At 46.0% G+C, this 21,600-nt stretch overlaps 1 protein-coding gene across 2 annotated transcripts in view; it reads left to right on the top strand.

The window, feature by feature from the left end:
• LOC144826433 (transient receptor potential cation channel subfamily M member 7-like) overlaps window positions 1-21,600 on the top strand; it is a 1,864,676-nt gene that overhangs the window by 1,468,962 nt on the left and 374,114 nt on the right. For both annotated transcript variants that reach the window (XM_078684758.1, XM_078684759.1), the window contains one exon: window positions 6,705-7,747. In XM_078684758.1, the coding sequence (XP_078540884.1) occupies window positions 6,705-7,747 (1,043 nt within the window). The remainder of the gene's footprint in view (window positions 1-6,704; window positions 7,748-21,600) is intronic.

Genomic DNA, 21,600 nt, shown 5'->3' with positions numbered 1-21,600 from the left:
CTGAGGTTCTCTGGATTAACAGGCCGCCAAAGGACCCAATACCAGGGTAAATATGATGGGTGATAGAGGGCAACTCTGTCATGTTCCTCGTGTGACTTAGAATCCCTTTGAGATTACCTGTCCGATGCGCACTCTAGCCAGCGGTCTTGTGATAAAAGCTGTACCCACTACAGAAACCCCAGCCCAAGCTTCTCCAGTACCATCTAAAGGTAGGGCCAGCTTAGTGTATCAAATGCTTTCTTGCTGTTCTTTGACACCACCATATCCATGTTCCCTTCTGTACCCACTGCATCCATTGGGGCAAACAGCCTCCGCACATTCTTAAAGGTGTTGCTCTCGGGTATGACCCCATTTTGATCCGAGTGAATTATGGACGGCAATAGTGACAGAAGAATATTGGCCAGATTGCAGCTCAGGATTGTGTAATCCTTGTCTAAGAGTGACAAAGTTCAATAGGAATAGTCATCTGTTAGATTTGGGGGTCTCTGGTTGGCACAGGTAAATACTTGTGACAAGCAGGGACCCTCTCCTCTAGTCAGGACAAGGGGATTACCCTCCAAAATAACCCCTGCTCACACTCTAGGTAGTGTGGCGCGAGCAGACATTGCTTATCTCAGAGGCGTTATGGGTTAAGCATTTGTGAACTCATACAGTAATCAAATGACACACCACCAATGGACACCACACTAGGTTTATATAAAAAAATAGTTAATCTTTATATAGAGACTTAGCACGAGACCAAATAACGACAGAAATGCCCACAATACTGTTTAGCAATCAAGAGTTCCTTAAAAAATGCGTAATTTCTAGTTCTGTGCGCTTCGCACCCTCTGTCCGACTCTCATGGATATGGAAACAATGTCTAACAGAGTCAAATGGGTGCAGCGGACACTCCAGTCCAACGCGTACACCACTGTGGTGCGAGTCGTTCACAGTACCTTAGTTGTTGGGTCCGGCACGGACGATGCACTGTAAACAGAAGGGGATTCAGAAGCGTTGTCGGCCCTTTTACTGTGTGAGACCCGGCTCGTTGCAGTCGTCGGTGTGAGGCGTAGAGCGGGGGGGCCGCATGGAGTGAGGCGGACGGTCCTGGATGCGAGACGTTCACTTTACGATGCGGCGTACAAGCCGTACTGCGGGAGCCGCAGCTTCAGTCTTGGCTGCGGTGTGAGGCAGACGTACGGAGCATACTCCCCTTTTCGATGCGATCGGCAGCTTAGAACTTCGACTGCAGTGTGCGAGTCGTACCAACCAGGAACACTCAATGTGACAAAGCATTTGTACGCGGCGGGGTCGGCCAGCCACGGTGCGATCTACAGATCATAGGACGCGTTGATTGAGGCGGACATGTGGGGTACGATGCGTTGCTGGACACGATTTGGTTGTACGAGGCGTCCACAGCTCCCGGCCTCGGCAAATGCTAAAAACAGCGTTTCTAGCGCCAGACTGCGAGGCGGTTGAAGTCCACTGGTCCTGGGACTTCGTTCAGGGGGCAAGCTCACTCACAAGCCCTTGGAGATCTTTATGCACAAGTTGAAGCAAAGTCTTTGTAGTCTTTTCCTCCTCTCCTTCAGCAGCAAGGCAACCACTGCTGGCCAATCCCCCAGGTCAGGGACAGTACTCCTCCTTACAGCTTTCCCAGTTCCTTCTCCTCAGGCAGAGGTTTCTTCTTGTCAAGCAGGATCTAATTTCTTGGGAGCAGGGTCCCAATACTTATACCCCTAATTCCTTTGTTCCTCTGGGGTTGAGGGGCCTGTGCCCAGCCAAAACCAGTTCTTGAGCACTCTGTTGACATGACTCGGACTTCTCATTCAGGGAGCAGGCTAGAGACATCAGACACTCCACAGGAGGTGGAGCCAGCATTGTGGTGGCAGAGCACAGCCCTATTCAGAGTCCAGGTGCACTCCTCTCACCCATCAGGATGTCAATCTCTCTATTCACCACCAGGCTACCTAGCCCTGCCCTCGGGGATTCCCCAGCCCGGTTACTCGCAGAACCCAGACAGCAGAAACACATCCTAGCAGAGGCGGGCTGAAATGGTTAGGCAAGCAAATACCTACTTTCTAAAAGTGGTATTTGCAAACACATAATACTAAAATAAACTTCGCTAAAAGAGGCATACTAAACTTGAATTTCTACCGTGTTCCCTAAGCCTGTCAGGATCATAGAATGTAACAATTCCAACAGTCCATTCTGGCCAATGAGAACAGGTAGCCTTGCAATAGTGAAAAACGAACATGGCTGTAATTCACTATTAGGACATGCCACACACATCAGGGCGTGTCCTACCTTATACTTACAATGCACCCTGCCCATGGGCCTACCATAGGGGTGACTGATATGAAGAAAAGGGAAGGTTTAGGGACCGGGAAGTGGGTGCACTTACCCAGTCAGCATGACAGCACGAGACTGCATGCAGGTTCTGCAATGGCAGACCTTAGACACATTTTACAAGGCTGCTTATGTGGGTGGCACAACCAGTGCTGCAAGCCCACTAGCAGCATTTTGATTTACAATCCCTGGGCACTCCTGGTGCACTGTACTGGGGTCTGACAGTAAACCAAATAAGCCAATCATGGAATCCAATCAGTATATATATTTTCTACAGGGAGCACTTGCACTGTGGCACTGATTGGCAGTGGCACAGTGCTCTGAGCATCTACCACCAGCAAAACACATGAGGCACAGCAACAAAAACTGGAAGGGAGACCCACGCCAAGGTGCCAGGTCTATCGTCATCCAATGGGTCTCGCCCCTTTTTTTGTGAGTACCACGATCAATGCTTCTCGCATGGAGCACAGGGGGTCCCTCCCATGTGAGGCAGCCTGAAATATAGACCGCAATTTGTCAGCCAGGGGTGCCTTTTACGTAGCTTAAAACTCCACTGGTAATCCGTCCAGTCCAAGCATCTAATTCCTCGCCATCTGTGAGATCACTGCGCATATCTCTCCAACTTGTAGAGGCTCTCCTAGTTTGTGGCAATGGAGCGGGTCTATCATAGGGTGGGAATCGCTTGAACATATTCATGCAGTCTGTCGTATGTCTGTGTATCAATGCATTGTGTATAGCCTGCAGTAGTTCTTGTGAATGTTTTGCAAATAGCCTCCTGCATGTTGACCACCACTACATCAGGGCCTTTAATAGCACCAATCTGATCTCTGGTTTTCTCGAATATTAAAAGCCAGGCAAGCATCCTGCCTGGTTTGTCTCCCTTTGTGTGCATATGCACCACAAACACTGTAGCGTGTGCAGCAGTTCTGAGTGCTGATTGAGTTAGCCTGTCAGGGCGACCCCGGTGTCTTGGGAGCCCACCGCATGCAGCTCAGCCCCCTCTATTTTATGCAACTCATCACATATCTTGCATCACACACCCAACAAGGTCTTGATAACCGCAGCCTATTATAATGTCCTTAAAAAGTGTCTTACATAATCATCGTGTCCGTAGCCGACCCCTCATTTTCAGTAAAATATTGATATATGTATGTGCCTATTTGTTCACAGAAGTGGTTGTCCATTAGTTCCTCTGCTCTCAGTCTCCAGGGGGCGACATTTATAGGACCACTCTGCAGGTCACTGTCCGCTTTAATGGGTTGTAGTCTGATAGGGTATGCCCCAGGTACTTAGTGTAAAGTGCCCTCTGGCTCATGTCCCCAGTGAGAACCATTAGTCTAGTCTTGTGTGTATGCATTGCATCTGAGAATAGAGCAAACACTCCCTGTGCTTGGGGTGCATGTATCTCCAAGCATCCACCAGTTGCGTGTCCTCTTGCCAGTCTATAAAGCCCTGTGCAACCTGTGGCCAGGTGCCCCTGAAAGAGGTAGCACTGAACATTCAGCATCTGTGTCTTTTAATCAGTTGAAGTCTCCTCCCACCAGAGGCAAGGGTCTTGGAGCTTAGTCTAGATCAGTGTGTCAAAGAACGCAATCTGCTGCAGGTTTGGGGTGTAAATCGCAGTAATTGAGAGAGGCTTTCCATCTAACCATCCCTCAACCACAGCATAACAGTCCTCTGGCACCAAACCCTTAACCACAGGATATTGGCCCTCTGGATTGATCTTGGTATGCTGCACGATGTAAGGGACCCCAGGAGCGAACAACACATGCACTTCCTTTGCATAGGCAGAATGCATGGTCCAGTGTATTTGTACCATTCCTGTTTGGCTACGTTCCTAAGCTCTGGCCTCATGAGGTGTGTTTCTTGTTGGCAGACAAAGTGTATGGGCTGATGCTTCAAATAAACGTGTATCCTATATCTCTTTAGAGGAGTAGCCATATCCCGGACATTTCAAGTCGAAAAGTTACATTGTACAGATATAGGTCAGATATGTTCCCTCAAAGTCACAAACAGCTTATCAGCCTGGGGATGGACTTCATGAGCTATGTGATCAAGAAGGCCCATCCACCTAATGGGACTGTGTCTCAATTAACAAGCAAGGTCAACGTTTGAAAAAATCAACATCCCAACTTCACCTCCCAGGCGTACAGCTTCAACTGGCCACCCCCCACGTAACCAGCATGAAACGTTCATAGTAAACGTTCCATCTTTTGGTCCTCCATCAATATAACAGACCAGAGATGTGTGGCAGGCTAGAGTCCGCTCCGGTGCGGGTCAATCTCCCTTCATCAGCTGTCACTGTTGTAGTGTCCGCACAAGTCCCAGCAGCCCATATCTCTACCACGTCTGCATTATGTGAATACCTGCTTGCTGTGCCATATGCTCGCTAGCAAGAGTTAAATTATGTCTCCCGCTGCCCTTGGTGTCAAAAGCGGGCTCCTAGTGCTATCTGAGCCAGAGGATTGCTATTCTGGTTCACCAAGATTGTCAACAGGATCCTGGTACAAGGGAGATACCTAGCCCAGGCTGGAGGTTTGCTGTAAAACATCTGCCACCACCTGTGCCCTCATCTCTGCTGCCTCCTTCATGGGGTGGACCCAGGGCTTCCTCGGGCGCTGCTTCTAGGGATGGCACTGTTCCCACGGCTCCTCTTCCATCCCCTGCTTCAGCAGCATGCTGATCTCCTTTGACTGTAGCCATTACCATGCAGCCACAGATGTAGAAAAAAGAGGGATTTGCCCTTCTCCATGAGTGGTAATGTGGCTGAGTACATTAGGGGGTATCGAAGATCCAGTGAATTAAGGTGTTTTTGATCTCTGCATAGTTTGAGTGCAGGCACTGAAATTCAGTAGTGTAATCAGGGTAGACATTAACCACATGTACGTTCTTGGCCCTAGGCCCATTGTTGCAGGCCATTTGTAGAATTGGGTACCGGTCTCAATAGATGAAAAGTCAGGCCACGATTGGTGGAGGTGGTGCACCCTTTGAAGGTGGAAGGCTCAGCACTCTGGGGCCCTCCTAACGAAGAAAACATTAAAGACCTTGCTCTGGAGCAGCTTTCAGAAAACAATTCAGTGCTAGGGCCTTCCTCGCATTCCAACATCCCCACAATTTGTACTTTCTTGAGCCTCGAGCACCCCTCTGCTTCCTCCGCCCAGAGCTGAACCATTACTTCCTTCTGCAGGCCGTTCAGTTGTTTCTGCAGCTTCTGGACATAAGGGGTGTCATGTTGTGAGTGTTGACTTATTGCTGTCAACTCTGTCTACTTTCTGTGGTCTACCCTCAAGAGGTTGACATCCAGTTCCACAGAGTCTATGTTTGCCTCAAGGGACAGCTTAGCGTCCTGTATAGCACACAGGAGGGTGTCAAACATACTGGTGTGTGTATCTAGTGTGACCTTCATGTGACTCAGCAGTGCACCTCACTGCTGCAGCAGTTCCCGCCAGCCAATGGACAGATTGTTCTGAGGAAGTTTGAGCTGTATAGTCTTGCCTATCGCGATAGAGGTCCTAGAGGCACAAAAGGGTCTCTTGGGTGCTTGCCGGGGGCACACTTCCACCAATCGGGGAGGCAAGGAGCAACAGTCTGTCGGGCCCCTTGCAGCAAAGGGTGAGGGTGAATTGTGTGATATCTTTCGGGTGCCTCCTAGATGTGCCACGAGGCGAGCCTCTCACCTCTGTCAAAAGATCCTTATTAATTCAAAATTTCATCACCGATATAGCTTAACTTGGGCCTGGGGCTTGAGTCACGCACTGCAAGCCATACAGGGTGCCCATTTAGGGCCAGGCACACAGCCTGCGCACGTCAAGGGTGCAATGCCAGTGTGTCAGAGTCGATGCTCTAGCCCCGGGGTCCCTCTTCTGCAGCCTGTCCTTCAACTGGACAGCCCTAGGCCCCCAGACACCCACAGATTGCCAGGCCAGTGTCACAGTCAACACCTCATAGTTCAGGCCGACCCAGCTCAATCGGAGGGCCGTGCTTCTGCCCATTCAGGCTCCGGGGCTGTCCACAGGCAGGAGCAAGCCCCGGGGTAAATGCAGCTCCACCTGGTCCCAACCTCACCAGATGGTAGCACATCTTGGCCACGGTCACCTTAGACAGTTTGATCTTTACATCTTCTTAGGACAGTGCCTTGCATGCATTGTGGAGATTATGCCGCACAAGTTGATTTTCCGTTTTGGTTTCTTTTTGGATGTTCAAATTGCTTATAAAAAGTATTTTGTAAACGTACTAATGATATAGAGTTATGTTATGAATTAATAAGAAAACACATGCCAGCTGCTGCTTCATTTTTGTTTAACTGTGGGGGATTTTATAAATTGATCAAAATCACTCTGTAGTGATTTATATTTGTTGTTTTGTTTCTCTAGGGTTGAGAAAATTGCTACTCAAATGAAAGAAGTTGGAGACCAAGTTTGTTACATAAAGCATTCGTTGCACTCTTTAGATGCTCACATAGGCCACTTACAAGACCTTTCGGCTCTCACTTTAGATACAATGAAAAAACTCACAGCTGAAAGAGCTTCAGAAGCCAGTAAGGTTAAAAATGAATTTTCTCGTAAGATGAGCATTTCAGAAAATTTAGGACAAAATTTTGAAGATGACGACCTCCTAATGTATTCACAATGGCAGAAGATTAGCTTTGGAAATTCTGTAGGATCTAATTTTCCACAAGGCAGGCATGGCACCACAAACAATAATTTTCTCACTGTTCCTTCATGGAATAATGGCAGTGGCCTTTGTATGGTGGATCCATACTTAGAAAGAGGACATGGTGCAGAGCTCTCAAAATCCCACATTGACAATCAGAAGCAGAATGCTTTAGCTGCAAGTAACAGGCTTTCAGTCCCCAGAATTCAATTCTTTCTTAGCACTCCATCAGAACCCAGTTGCAAATATTCACAGGAGTCTCAATTAACCAATGAGGAGATTGTTCTCTCTAAAGCTGCTACAGAGGATCAAGTGGTAGATGATAGTACATTAAGGCCCAGCAGGTTGAATACCCCAATCTTCATAAATTATCCGTGTACTGTTGATAATACCAATGCTTGCCATGCTCTTACAAACATATGCACTGGTAGTGGTGGACATGTTAATATGGCTTTTGTAGATGATGAAGGAAACGGCATGGACAATCACAAAGCTGATAAAAACAATACAATACACATGTCAGATCACCAGGCCTCTGTCCACTCTAAAAGTCTGAGCCGTCATGAAAAGAAAACTCTTGTCCCTTGCAACCAGACATGCCAACACACCTCTTCCTCCTGTGGTGTACACAATAACCTGAATTTGAAAGAAGAAGTTGTAGACATCGTTGCCAAACGTGCAGAGGAAGAAAAAGGCGAACCTGTTAATGGCCCAATCGAAAAGGGACTTCTACAAAAACTGTGGACCAATTACAAAACCTCAGGTGGGATTTCAAATAAATTTAGTTTTTGGCTGTATTATCTTGCAGGTGATTCTGCTAAATGGTATGTTTTCTGATCAATTCTTGTTACGAACATGTGTATGTTTTTATAGGTCATAATGGCCTTGCAGGAACTTTTGTGGTTGAAAATTAACTGTTTTGCAGTGATTTGGAGCCTAATGGTACTATTATTTCTGTCAGAAAGCATTTGCACATAAAACTACTGTGCCCATCAGGTCTACCTTTTTCAATATAAGAATCTGACAGCAGAAACACGCACGTCACCCATCACAGTGTAGCTTTGGGGAGCTCATAAATAGACTCTCTTCAAATATAAAACATTCCACAATGTAAAATGGAATTGCCTTATGGACGGTGTCTGCATGCGACCTTTCTGTTATTGTGCCTTTTATGTTTTTAACATGTTTATATACCAAAGCTTGCATTGCTGCAATGCGGCAGGATAACAGGCCTAGGAATGCAAAAAAAATAGTAGCAACCCAGGCTCTGAAAATGAAAAGAGGGTGCCAACATTGGAAGTAGAGAAAGGCGCGGGTCACACACAGCCAGGTAGCAAACAATAAATGTGTATTTATGCATGCCTGTGTTTGCATGCATTGACACATTAACTGACCTAGATGAGATGATGTCTACAGCACAGCCCTGATTCGGCTATGTATGAGATAATCTCATCCAGGCAGCTAGGGTTGGAAAGTTCTCTGGTGCTCACCACAGAACTTCTCTTTTTGTGACATCGTGTTAGGTTGCTGGGATGAAAAGATACAAATCCCCAGCATCCTGCCACTTTGTTTTGTGTATGATGATCGGCTTGCACACCCCATGGACATCATCACAATTTGGAAGTGAAACCACCAGGTTTTGGCTTTTTACTTTAATCCGTGTTCGGGGGAACAGTGGCAGCCCCCGAACATTGAACCTTATGGGAGAGGTAATGTTGGACAGGAGAGAGACTCCCCTTTCCAAGGGTACCACTTCTGAATGGATTCCAGTTTGGGTATTGCTGCAGGAGGATGATCCCAGAGTAGGAATCCACCTCGCTAGACCACCAGGAAATATATTGTAGGAGAGCATCTCTCCATAGAATAAGCTATTGCTCCCCTACCACTCCGTTCCCACACATACTTTCTGCTCCCCTGGAGAGGGCAAATTGGGATGAGTACCCCACCAAGTACCACTCATCCCCAATGTGATCACCCTACAGAGGCAGAAAGCCCACTAGACACCAGGTAGAATTCTTAACAATAAATAAATAATGGGGTTGGAGCAGTCAGCCAATTGTCACCCACCCCGGGGAGCCAACACAGTCTTTCAGTCTGTTCCAAGGAACAGTTTGGGGAGTTTAATCCCCACCCTACCCCTTTTGGGGTGGGAGGGGTAGCAAGCCCGCAAGACACTAGGGACTAAATATAAATAGGTCTAAACTGGGAGGACGGTGGGTCCTGGTATTGGTCCTTACCACCACCCCATCACTCAGGACGCATATACTCTTTCTACTCCTCATGGGTGGGGAGATAGTCCACAAGACACTAGGGATTACATGAGTAACTAAACAATTGGGTTGAGGGATCTGCCTTCCCCAGCATCAGGCTGCACCCTTCCACTCTGGTGGGCTGATTGTAAGCAAGCCTCTAAACTTGCTTTCCTCTGAATTACAGAAAGCTTACCAAATACCAGGGTGAAAATGTATGAAATAATTATGGTGGATGGCCATCCTGTAATGCAATTGGGCCACAGCCCATTAACCTCTGGGGGCTTTTTGAGGAACAGAAAACTCAGGGCACTATGGAGTACATATGTAAAAAACATACAATTGAATGAAGATTCCAGTCTCCTGAGCCCTCAGGTCTAAGGGCACGCACAGAAAGATGTCCACAGCCCTAATCAATTAATCAATCAATCAATCAATCTTGCTTATCCCCCAGGATCTTGTTTATCCCACTTCTCTTTGTATAAAAGGAAAATGGACAGGTGTCTCTCACTAATCTCTATGGTGAGTTAGGTTCATCAAGATCCAGAGTGCTATGAAAACCCAGCTGTTATCTGCAAGGGTTATTTGTAGAAGTGGGGACCCTGACCCCTGAAAACTGCAGACACACACAGTTGTTGGTGTTTTATAATAGGTTATTTATTACGTACAATCACCATACAAACCTTGTGTCAGAACCCCTTTCAGAGGGCCCTAGGGCAAGCATGAGCCCCCCCCTCCCTCCCGCCCCAGGTTCCTCTTTGCCCTCAAGCGTTGGCTGGGTAAGGTCCTGAATCCCACTTCCCTGTTTACTGGTAGTGGTTATTCCCCATTTACGGGAGGAAACATTCAGGTTAGGCCTCACTAGTCAATATGAGTCTTAGAAGTTCTACAATGACTTTTAGAAGTCCGTGTTTGAGTGCTGTAGCGCTATTAGGCAGAGCAAGTTCTCTCTCAGGGCTCTGTATACCAGTGAATAGTCTTACCCACTCTCACTGGGATGGAGATACGGGAGATCCCAGGCGTGTTTAGTAGTCTGGTATTGCGGAAGACCGAAGCGGATGTTAGTTTTGTCATTACTGGCAAGGTGAGTGGGCGTCCAAAGTGCTCCTCTGGTGATGCAGTAAGTTCCTCTGATCCCGACAGCAGGTCTTGGGCAGCTGCTTGAGCTCCGATGTTCGAGCCGGTGCTCAGGTATACAGGTCAGAACCCATGACTCTTCATGATTGCATGCTGCACCTGTGATCGACCTCACTCTTCACAGTGGTGCACAAGGTGGACGACCCTAGCTCTTCACGGCGGCCACCTGTGGCATGCAGGGTTGATAACTTTAGAAGCACACAGGAGGCCTACCCAGTTTTTTTCATGGTTGCCACCTCTGGCATACGGTGTCGCCAATTGGGCAGCACACGGGTTGACAAACCAATTGTTAGGGTAACTCTTTACTTTACAGTGGATCCCTCTGTCACTTGATTTAAGAGACTTGGGCACACACTGTTGAATGACCCAATCGGTACGGCAACACTTTACTTCACGGTGGCCCTGTCTGGTATTCATGTTTGCAGACTTGGACAACACCACGGGCAGACTTCCCGATTAGTACGCAAGTGCTTGACTTCAGTGCAGCTCCCTCTGACATACGATGTCACCGACTAGGGCAGCATACTTGCTGATGGCCCACAGACTTGGGCAACACTAAGGCAGACAGCCCTATCAGTGCAGCAGTGTTTCACTTTACTTTGGCCTTCTCTGGCATACAGGGTTAGTGACTTGGGCAGCACACGGGTGGATATCCTGATTGGTGCAGCAATGCTTTACTTCACGGTGGCCCCCTCTAACATACACTGTTGCTAACTTGGGCTGCAAAGGGGCAGTTGGGCCAAACGGTGCAGCTGTTCTTAACAGGACTGTGGACCTCACACTTTCCTTCAGTGGTCCACTCAACAGGATCCCCCACTGGATCTCAGTCCCTGTTGGCGCTCTCCTCCTCCTCACTGGGTCCTCTGGTCCCGGCAGGCAGATGCTAGTGCTGGTGCTCCAGGGCAAGTGGTCTTGATTCTCCTGGAGCCCTCTACAGTGGAGCCCTCTGTCACATGATTTAAGAGACTTTGGCACACACTGTTGAATGACCCAATCGGTACGGCAACGCTTTACTTCACGGTGGCCCTGTCTGGTATTCATGTTCGCAGACTTGGAAAACACACGGGCAGACAGCCCGATTAGTTCGCAAGTGCTTTACTTCAGTGCAGCTCCCTCTGACATACGATGTCACCGACTTGGGCAGCATACTTGCTGATGGCACACAGGTGGATATCCTGATTGGTGCAGCAATGCTTTACTTCACGGTGGCCCCCTCTAACATACAGGGTTGCTAACTTGGGCTGCAAACGGGCAGTTGGTCCAAAAGGTGCAGCTGTTCTTAACAGGACTGTGGACCTCACACTTTCCTTCAGTGGTCTGCCAACAGGATCCCCCACTGGATCTCTGTCCCTGTTGGTGCTCTCCTCCTCCTCACTGAGTCCTCTGGTCCCGGCAGGCAGGCAGATGCTGATGCTGGTGCTCCAGGGCAAGTGGTCTTGATTCTCCTGGGTGATATCCCCTCAGACAGAAGGGAGGCTTTTAGACCTCAGTCCCCAATTCAGGCCCCAACAGGCAGACGGTTTGCTGAGCTTCTCCACATTGATGTCCAGACACCATTGACTGCTTGACATTTGGCAATTTGGGCGACTGAACCTCCCCTTTTTATAATCCATTTCCACACACAGATGTGATATAGTGTCTTTCTATGTGAAATGTGTGTGGTGGGTGTTCCTTCCTTTGAAGCACCCACTCCCGTGTTTTGTCCTTTATCCAGGAAGCAGTATTTCACAGCAGAAGATATTTCAACCTTGATAGCCTCACAAAACAGACCATGGAGTGCCTCGAGCATCTCACCTGATTGTCAACCTCACTGATATACGCCTAACAAAAGTTTTACCAAGGCCCAACACTGCTCTTTATGATATGATTCTCTGCATCTACAGTTTTACCCTTATCAGCCCCATCCTCTTTCTGAGATGTGCCCAGTTCCCCCTGTTATGTGCCCTTTCCAGAATCGGAGTACTTTTGAAGTTTACAAGAGAGCCTGGCTCTTCCTTCTGCCACTGTGTGTCCCACCCAGTTCTGTGAAATCCACAAATCTGTATGAGATGGCTCCTCACTGCCACATTCCTTTCCAAAGCCCTGGGTTTCCAATATCTTACTCATAGCCCTCCATGTATTGTTTCACTCATAGACAGACATACAACACAGCAGGACAGCACTACATGCTAAAACAATGTAGGACAAGGACGAGTTAAGCGCACAGCAGCAGAACTTCACATGAATGGACTGGTACTGATCATCATTACAAAAAATATGGTATGCTGCCACCACATTGCTCATGCTACTTACTCTCGGTAAAGGCAGTAGTCATTTAGCACTGCAACGGTCTCACCCCGTTCTGTTTCCCACTTTTTCATTGATCATCTGGTGGGCTTTCTGAGCTCCTGGAATTGGGCTATAATGTGTTAAACACCTCAATTCTCCACCTAGAGGTGCAGAAAGTCTACCAGGAAAAAAATGCTAAATGTAACGAGATGGATTAATGGCAATTGTTGCATCTGGCCCCGCTCATGGGCACCAGACAGCATTTCTGCCCCAATTAGGAGCAAGAATTAGGATGTACCCCCTCTTTGACAGCAAATCCCAGTTAATTCTCACTTGCCATGGGGAATGGCTGCAGTATTCAGGTTCTTAGTCAGGCAGCAACTAAGAAGCCCTTCCAATCCCGGACATTTCTAAAAACCTAGCAATCCAGGGTAATCCAGCGTGGTGTGACATGTCTGGATCACTGCATGTTTTCATACCTAGAATATCCTGTAGATGTTTTAAATATGTGTAAAATACCCCGTTTCCTCTCAAGGGGGGTGACTGCAACATTTCGACCCGGGATTGGCACCTAGGGAAACTTACCAACCCCGATACTGCAGTTACCCACATTGCCAAAGGCAAAATCTTGATAATTAATTTTTGCACGTTGAGTGTTTTCCTGTCAGGGGTGATAAGTCCAACCTCACAAGTGGAGTACTGGTCTTATCAGGGGTATGGGCATGCTGTGTGATAGGAATTGTGTGGATCCCCACAGACCCAGAGCTTCCGCTCACAGAAATGTTAGGAAAATACACAATTTTAGCCTACAAGTGATGTTTGTTCATTTTTGGTGAAAAAAGGTAGTGGGATCCATGCAGGTAACACTACCTTAGACTTCCTTGGGTGTCTAATTTCAGAAATGTCTGAGGTTGGTAGGTTTCCTTAGGTGCCTACTGTTGTTACCCACATTTCCAGAATGAGTGAATTTGGAAAGAAAATGTTTGATGATTCCTTGTTCCATGTTGAGGCCTTACCTGTCACGAGTCATGGGCCTAGCCCCACAAGTGGGTACCGTTTTCATCAAGTGAAGTATGGGAAGACAGAAAAGTAGAACATTTGTTATTCTCATTTGAGTTTCTCTCAATTTTTGGCTTCTACATGTAAGTTATCATGGAAGAAAGAGGGCGTTCTGGAAAACCCCCTCTGAATCACATGATTTTATGGATCACCCCAACTTGACTGTCATATGAATAATAACTATTCTGAAACTCAGATTTCTGGACACATTTAAAAAATGCACAAATATCCTACATACCGATTGTAAAATTTATTAGAATTTACCATATGAATTGATGCATGGTCGGCGCAAAATAAAAAATCATTAAAAGCTACAGTTTTGTTGATGGCCTTGGGGTGGGCAGGTTTTTAGACAGCCAGCAAACACTATATATCCTTGCGACTGTAAGAGTTGGACAGATGTAACAGTATATTATCTATGTAGATCAGCCTTCGAGGCAAAAGAATACAGATAAAAACATTGTCACTTGTTTGTCGTTTTTCCTATTTGCTTTCATTAGTTTTCATTTTCCACAATATGTTTATTTGGATAAACCAGTGACTACTTGAAATATTTCAAATGTTATTTACTTTTCAGAAATGTACAGCTGTTTGGGTTTACTCATGGGTTTTGCTTCCTTTACCCCAACAAATAGTTAGAAATTTCAGAAAATTAAGAAATATTGACTACTGTTTATAACATTGCAAAACCTGTTGTGAAAACAACATATTTTACAACTCTACCTGTTCCTAAAAGCTGGAATAGGAAGATCTTACGACAGCAAAACGTTTGCTCATGCCATTTAAAAACAAAAAAAACATACTTTTTCCCCAGAACTTATTCCCATTTAAAATAGATTGCTACACTTTGACTGCTTTCTCAATTCCCTCTGGAGGTATCCATAACCCCTGGGTACCTTTATAATCCCCAACATGTGGGGGGGGGAGCAAATTTGGCCTGAAATATGTTTTGTGGAAAAAAGATAAGAAGGCTTAAGTGCAACTGTCCCAAACATCAAACAAATGGCTTAGCACTTAGGGGTTTAAGAGACTCCTTTGGATAAATGCAAGCCCCCCCAATTTTTTTATGTTCTATCAAGCTTAGGATGTTATATCCCAGTGGTAAAATAGAGCAATTGAAGATGAGCGGACCGGTTTCGGTGAGTGCAGTGGTATCAATGTCAATGTCTTGGGTGAGGCCAGATATGGCAGTTGTAATAGAAACCCTTGTATCTAGAGTACAATTGTGCAGTACATTAGACTTCTAATTCAGTGGAGTATCGTTGATGTGATATGCAAGAGAAAGGTTACTGAGCTGGGAGGTGATTCGCCTGAGGTTAGTTTATCAAATTGATCTTTGATTGCGCTTAGGACAACGAGCTCTGCAGATTGGGGTCAGAGGATGTGTTGTGAGATCTGTAATCAAAGAATAATTGAGGGTCCGAGATGCATTAAAGGTAATGTTGGATATAAGAATGATTTGAAGTTGAGTATGTTTTACAATCTTCAGGAGTATTTATATTGAATGGGGATTTGAAAAATAGTCGCTAGGAATAGAGTCCCAGTGAGTGAGAAAGGAAGGGTTAGTTATCGTACTGTGTATCATCAGTGGAGGTTATCCTGCTTGTGTTTGGTCACTATTAAGTGGATTTAATGAAGCATAAAATGAGTAATCCCATATCTCATGTGAATGGTGTCTGTGGACGTTCGAGGCCTTCTTTTGAGAGCCAGTTTGTATGCAGATATTTTGGTGTAGCTGGGCCACGAGGTGTCAACAAGGGCTCACTGGATCCTCCTTTCTGGTGCTTTTTTATCAATATCGCCATCTTGTTTTCACTGTATATTTGATTGATGTAGCCAGTTCACTTTTGCAGCTTTCTGTGACACTCTTGTTGTGAAACAACATTTTGTTTTGTTACTAGCTCACTTTATATTATATGAGCGTTCACTGGCTAATACTACTGTTTAGTATCTTCCCAGGATCCTTTTTAAAAAAATATATATTCATAATTCGGGATTATGGCCCTGGGATAGTGCCCTCCTGCTCTTGTTGTTTGAATAGCTGGACTCGACCAGGAAGTTGCTTGACAGATGGAGACTATCTTTAGGATTAGTGTTGGCTACCAGAGGAGCTCTGGTTTTGGTCCTTGTCAGTATTTTGATCTATGTTAGTGTAAGAGTAATGCTGGTCCATGACCACCGCTAACTTCATTTATTCTAACATTATGCTCTTTGGTCTCATTCCCCAGTGGGTGTGTGGGTTAAAATGGGACGGAGGGGGGAATTCAGTGAGCTAGTATTGTCAGTCATTAGAGATAACAGGAATGGTATCATTGTTAATGTCCCTAGCCATGGTAGAAGGTTTTAAGGGCCTCCAAAGTATCAAACGGTGATCTGCTATCTGAGGATTAGATTGTAATTCTATTTTCATGGGGGGTATACATAGAGTGCGTGATATGTAAATACAATTTCTGGTTATGGTAACCTAATATTGTATGTTTTTTCCTTTATGGAATTTTTTATTGTTACTTTAGACTCTGAAGTAAATGTATAGTGTGTCCATCTATGTGGGTATGCCTTCAATAAAAACAAGCATTTGCAAAGCCAATAGGTCTGAGCAATGCGAGAGCTATTTGTGTGGTCAATGTTAATTATTGTTAGCCATAATGAATAGCAGCACACCTGCTGTTCAACACGGCTGAAAGTTAAGTAAAAAGGCATGAAGCCTGTAGATGTGTAGAATAGCTGCAGGTGTGAGTGTGTGAATTAACGGGGTGTGTTAAAATCTTTTAATTGCAAAATCGTTACAACAAATACAAAAATCATGCCTATTTTAAAATGCATTCCAGAGTATTCAGCAAGAAACCACTTTTTTTTGTTTTTTGTACAGTTTTATGCAGCACATGTGTGACCCGTAGGTATTGGAGCGCTGTACATGAGCACCAGTTGCATTCATTCATATTTAGGAACGGTGAACGTGATTAGCTCAGAATCACAGGGCCTTGAGCTGACACTGAGACTCAAACCCGATTCCTCAGCTTCAAAGTCAGCTGCACAAGTAGTTACGCCAATATTTCTCCTGGTGTTTGTAAAAGGAAGCTTAGGGAACCAGTAAAGAGAAAAGCTTTTAACAAATTAGAAGGCAAACCTTTCCCTGGTATACGTCAGGTGAAAATAAATACCGGTGCCAGCAAGCAGCAAACATTGCAAGTATAAAAAAAACAGGATTTGTCCAAAATCAAAGGATGTTGAAACTGCTGCTGAGACTCAAACACGGTTACCCAGCTCAAAATTGGCAGATCAAGCAGTTACGCCACATCCTTCCCCACTGCTTATAAAAGGAAGCATAGGGGAACCGTAAAGACGAAAGCTTTTAACTAAGGGTGGGCGGAGTTCGCGGAGTTGAACTACACTGAATTCCATGGAGTTGCATAAAAACTCTGTTAAATTTTGTGGATTTCCGCTCCGCCTTAAATAAAACATAATTGGCCACTAAGACTGCCCTTCCCTGGCCTGACAAAGGGAGGATTGTGTATATCCAAAAGGCCAAGGGTGTCAGGCAGAAGCCTGTTTACCTGGGAGTTTCAAGGCTGTAAACTGCGGTTTCTCCAGCACCAGATCTGAAGGCAGGCAACCAATTCCTAACAGAATTGAGCCCTCAGCTCCTCTGTGGGAGCTGCTCAGTCATGTGATACCAACTGGGGCTGCTGGGGAAATTTAAAGGTGCAGCGATCCACTCTGTCCACCACATACACTCTCTGAAGATGTCTGCAGTCGCATTGCAAGCTCTCTGGGTGTTGTGAGATCAGAGCAGGAAGAGGGTGACTGAAGAAGCAGTTTCCTACTAAACCCATCTCAGCGAGTGTCTCTTTGTCTGCGGTATGCCCCAGCTATAATCTCTGCTCTCCAGGGGGTATAGGCCCCAGCAGGAGAGTGATGGAAGGGGAGGGTGAGGCCTCTACCCTTCTTAGGAAATGTTAAATCTGTCAGTATTCATCTCTACCAGGAGCAGCCCGGGGAGTGAAGGAGGAGGAAGAGAAGCCATCACAAAGTACAGGAAAGCCAACTCGCTTCTGTGTTGTTTTGTGGGTATAACTTCACTTCTCTTCGGCTGCCGGGTGGCTGCGCTCATCCATTGCATCGTACGAGACATCAGGCAGAATGGTTCAGGCCCAGTTCTACTCCAAGGCCACAGAGGGGCACAACTTGGGCAAGTTCACAAGTTCGAATTCCAAGGCTGTGCTCGCTAGTCACCTGCTGGAGACCTTAGACGAGCTAGAGATCAGATAAAGACTTTCCAGGTTATATTCCAGTCATTGCATCTCTGGGCAGATGCCGCAGGTGGTGGCTAAAATGGGACTCTGTTGTGCTGCCCAGCGGGGTGAGTTTAGAATCCAAAGTTGCTCACATTGCAAATTAGTGTGAAACTAGTATTTACTGATTGCCATTGACTTGTATTGTATACTTTATGTTTACATGGTAGCTTCAAGGCTGTGTAGGGGTGGGTGGCAGGGGCAAACTCTGCCACGCGGCAGAATCAGAGTTTTTTGCCAAACTCTGTGCTCCCAGTGGAATGGGGAGTTTGGCAAAACTCTACACGCTCTGCTGGCAGAGCAGAGTTCCCCTCCCACTGCACACACTTATTAAAAAAATCACATTAACAAAACGTGCAGTTTTGTAATTTTTGGTGGAAGTTGAAATTGTTGATGCGATCGTACCTTGCTCATTAATCAACCTTAAAAATTGTGCATTGAAATCTAACTCATGTTGCAGAGGCGTAGAGCCGCCATGGTCCCTTAACATGTGCAGCTGTTATCAAGGAGGGTGTGTAAGTCAAGGAATCGGTTAAGAGCACCGGACAGTTAGAACGGTAAAGTGAACAACCGGATATTACGGAAGTAACATTCTAGTGGCGTGCTCGATCGTAAATTAAACAAGCAAGGAGGGGGTAAGGAACGCTAACATTTGACCTCGGTCTTTAAATGCACAGCAGATGTGACAAGATCAAAACAAGATTTACAAGCCTGTTTACAGAAACACATCTCGGAATGAGTGAAAACAAAAGCGTTTGTGTGAACTGCTTTTAGACAAAGAAAAAAATTGTTCCCAAGACAGTTACTAAAATGGGAGCAGTGGATGGACAGTATTAACTGGTCCATGCTCTCAGGAAGGGCTAAAGACAGGAAGCAGCATCACACATTCATGCCATGGACAAATGGGGAGACGGAATAGGAGAGCGACGATGGAGCCAGCAAATGGGAAGTCAATGGACAGGCTGAAGCCCACAAAGTATATACAGCATGTCTCTTGAAAAGAAATAAATGAAATGAAATAAGTATTTATAAAGCGCAGTTGCTGCCCAAGGGCGTCCAAGCGCTGGTGAGAGGGGTATGTTTGCTAAACAAAAGAGTTTTAACCGGGAGAATTAGTGGTGGGCGTTGAACAAAAAAGTTTTCAACTGTTTCCGGAACGAAAGGAGATCGGGGTTGGACCTGAGTTTAAGGGGAAGGGAGTTCCATTGTTTGGCAGCATTAAGGGAGAACATCCGACCACCCGCTCTAGCTCTTTTTATTCTCGGCACTAAGGCCAGAAAAGACTGGCTTGATCTAAGATTTCTGGTGGGGTGGTACTGGGATATAAGTTGGCGACCAATTGCTGGACCAGTGCACCAAAAAGCCTGATGGGAGATGCACATCGCCTTGAATGTTATCCTCTCTCGTACAGGTAACCAGTGCAACTTGTTCAGCCCCGTTTTGGCTGATTGTCTACAAGGCAGCTGGAGCAAAGTTCGGGCGCTGCAGTTCTGCACTATCTGCAGCTTTCGCAATGTGTATTCCGGTGCACCGAGATACAAAGCGTTATTACAATCCAACCGAGACTGAATTAGGCCCTGGACGGCTACCTGTTTTGCCTCCGTAGGCAGGAGGGGGATAACTTTCCTCAACATCCGGAGGAGGCCAAAACAGGTTGCAGACAATTTCGTGGCCTGTGTGTTGAATGAAAGAGCCTTGTCCAGCCATACTCCTAAGCTCTTTATATTGTCCTTGGGGGCTGGAGGGTTGCCTAGACAGGGGGGCCAGAGAGAGTTGAAACGTTCCGGAGGAGTGGGTCCCAAGAGCATCCGCTCTGTTTTATCCCCGTTAAGTTTAAGGGAGGATGATGTCATCCATCCCTTAACTGCCTCCAAGCATTTCAGTAGTCCCGATGAAGATGATTGGCCGTCCTCCTGCGCCAGAGAAACCACTAGCTGAGTGTCATCCGCATATGAAATGATTTTAATGCCAAACGGACGAACAACCTCAGCCAGTGGTTTCATATAGATGTTAAAAAGCGCAGGGCTTAGGGAGGAGTCCTGCGGGACTCCACAGTTCAATGGTCTGCTTGTCGAGACAGTTTCTCCATCAAAGATCTGAAAAGACCGAGAGCTCAAGAATGATTCGAGCCACCGCAGTGCCCCACCTCCTATTCCTACATCGGATAAACGGTTCAGCAAGGTGGCATGGCTGACCGTATCGAAGGCAGCGCTTAGATCAAGGCGGACCACTGCCACTGATCCCCCTTGATCCAAGATCCTTCGAGTTTCCTCAGTGACTGCTATCAAAGCAGTCTCCGTTCCATGCTTAGGTCGGAAGCCTGTTTGAGTGGCATCTAGCAGCTGATTATTCTCGAGAAAATCCATTAAGTGGATGTTAACATGTTTCTCGAGAATTTTGCTCACCCATGGGAGCAAGGAGATGGGACGATAGCTGCTTGAAGACAGCGCATGCGCTGTCTAGCTGAGACCTAAAAGGAGATGAGCTTTAATGAAGTTCAGTGTGAGACTATGGTATTTGTCACTGATTAGCAGTTCAAGGTTGTCGTCAGAGTTAGGTGTTAGTGGTATATGATCGTAGATTTGAATAGGCCACGGAAGAATACAATCTTTAAAGTGTTATTTGTAACCTGAAATGATATAGAGCTCTGTTTGGGTTTCAATAAGATCACACACAACATCGGCTATTGATTTTAAGAGGCAGATTCTGTATAAGACAGCTACTTTTTGGAGTTGTTAAATATGTAGTACAGAGGAAAAATGTGGAGAATCTGTATGAGCTCATATTTGTCTGGCAGCACATTGAGGGATACAATTACTCTTGGTCCAAAGTAAGGATTGTGGTATTTCACTTAAGTGTACAGTTACAATTAGGTTTTAGAATCACAGGTGCAACCCCATCAGGAGTGTAAAAACACATTTAGCATCACAAATCACATTTAGGGTGAATACCTATATTTAATTGTAGAATCACATATTGGTGCAGAATTGCCCTTGGTTCAGCATCAACAACAGTATGAAAACATTTGTAGGGAAAAATAATCAAAATCACATTTAAGTGAAAAATCAGCTTTGTTGCAACATTAGCAGAAGTGTGAAAACACATTTGTAGTAAACTAGGATCTGCTTTCATGGTTACCCCCACTTTTTGCTGGAGTCATTCTGTTTTTCTGACTAGTCTGATTGGGATCCTGCTTATCAGGGACCCAATCTCTGTGCTTCTTCCCTAAATTGGATCATGGTGAGTACTTAGACACACCCCAGATTGGCTACTGGTGTACCCTTGTAAGACCCTAGTATGTGGTACTAAGGTACCCAGGGCAAATGTACACCAGGAATCCCCCATGGGCCGAGCATGCATTATGCCACCCATGGGAGACCACTCAAATTCTGACTACAGGCCTGCCATTGCAGCCTGTGTAAGCTGGTGCTAGCACCACTTACGAAAGATATAAGCTTCCTTATATCTGAGGTAACTGCATTTAAAACCTATATGTCACCCCCAAGGCAGGCCTGTCAATCCTGAAGGTAGGGTGCTCAGTTATGAGTGGGATGGTACCCCTGCATCAGCAAGACACCCCTACAATCCACGGAGTCCATTCTCCCAGGTTG

This window comes from Lissotriton helveticus, chromosome 3_2 (assembly GCF_964261635.1).
Source record: "Lissotriton helveticus chromosome 3_2, aLisHel1.1, whole genome shotgun sequence".
NCBI lineage: Eukaryota > Metazoa > Chordata > Amphibia > Caudata > Salamandridae > Lissotriton > Lissotriton helveticus.
The sequence above is the reverse complement of the archived record's forward strand: the minus strand, read 5'-3'. Positions and strand labels throughout refer to the sequence as shown.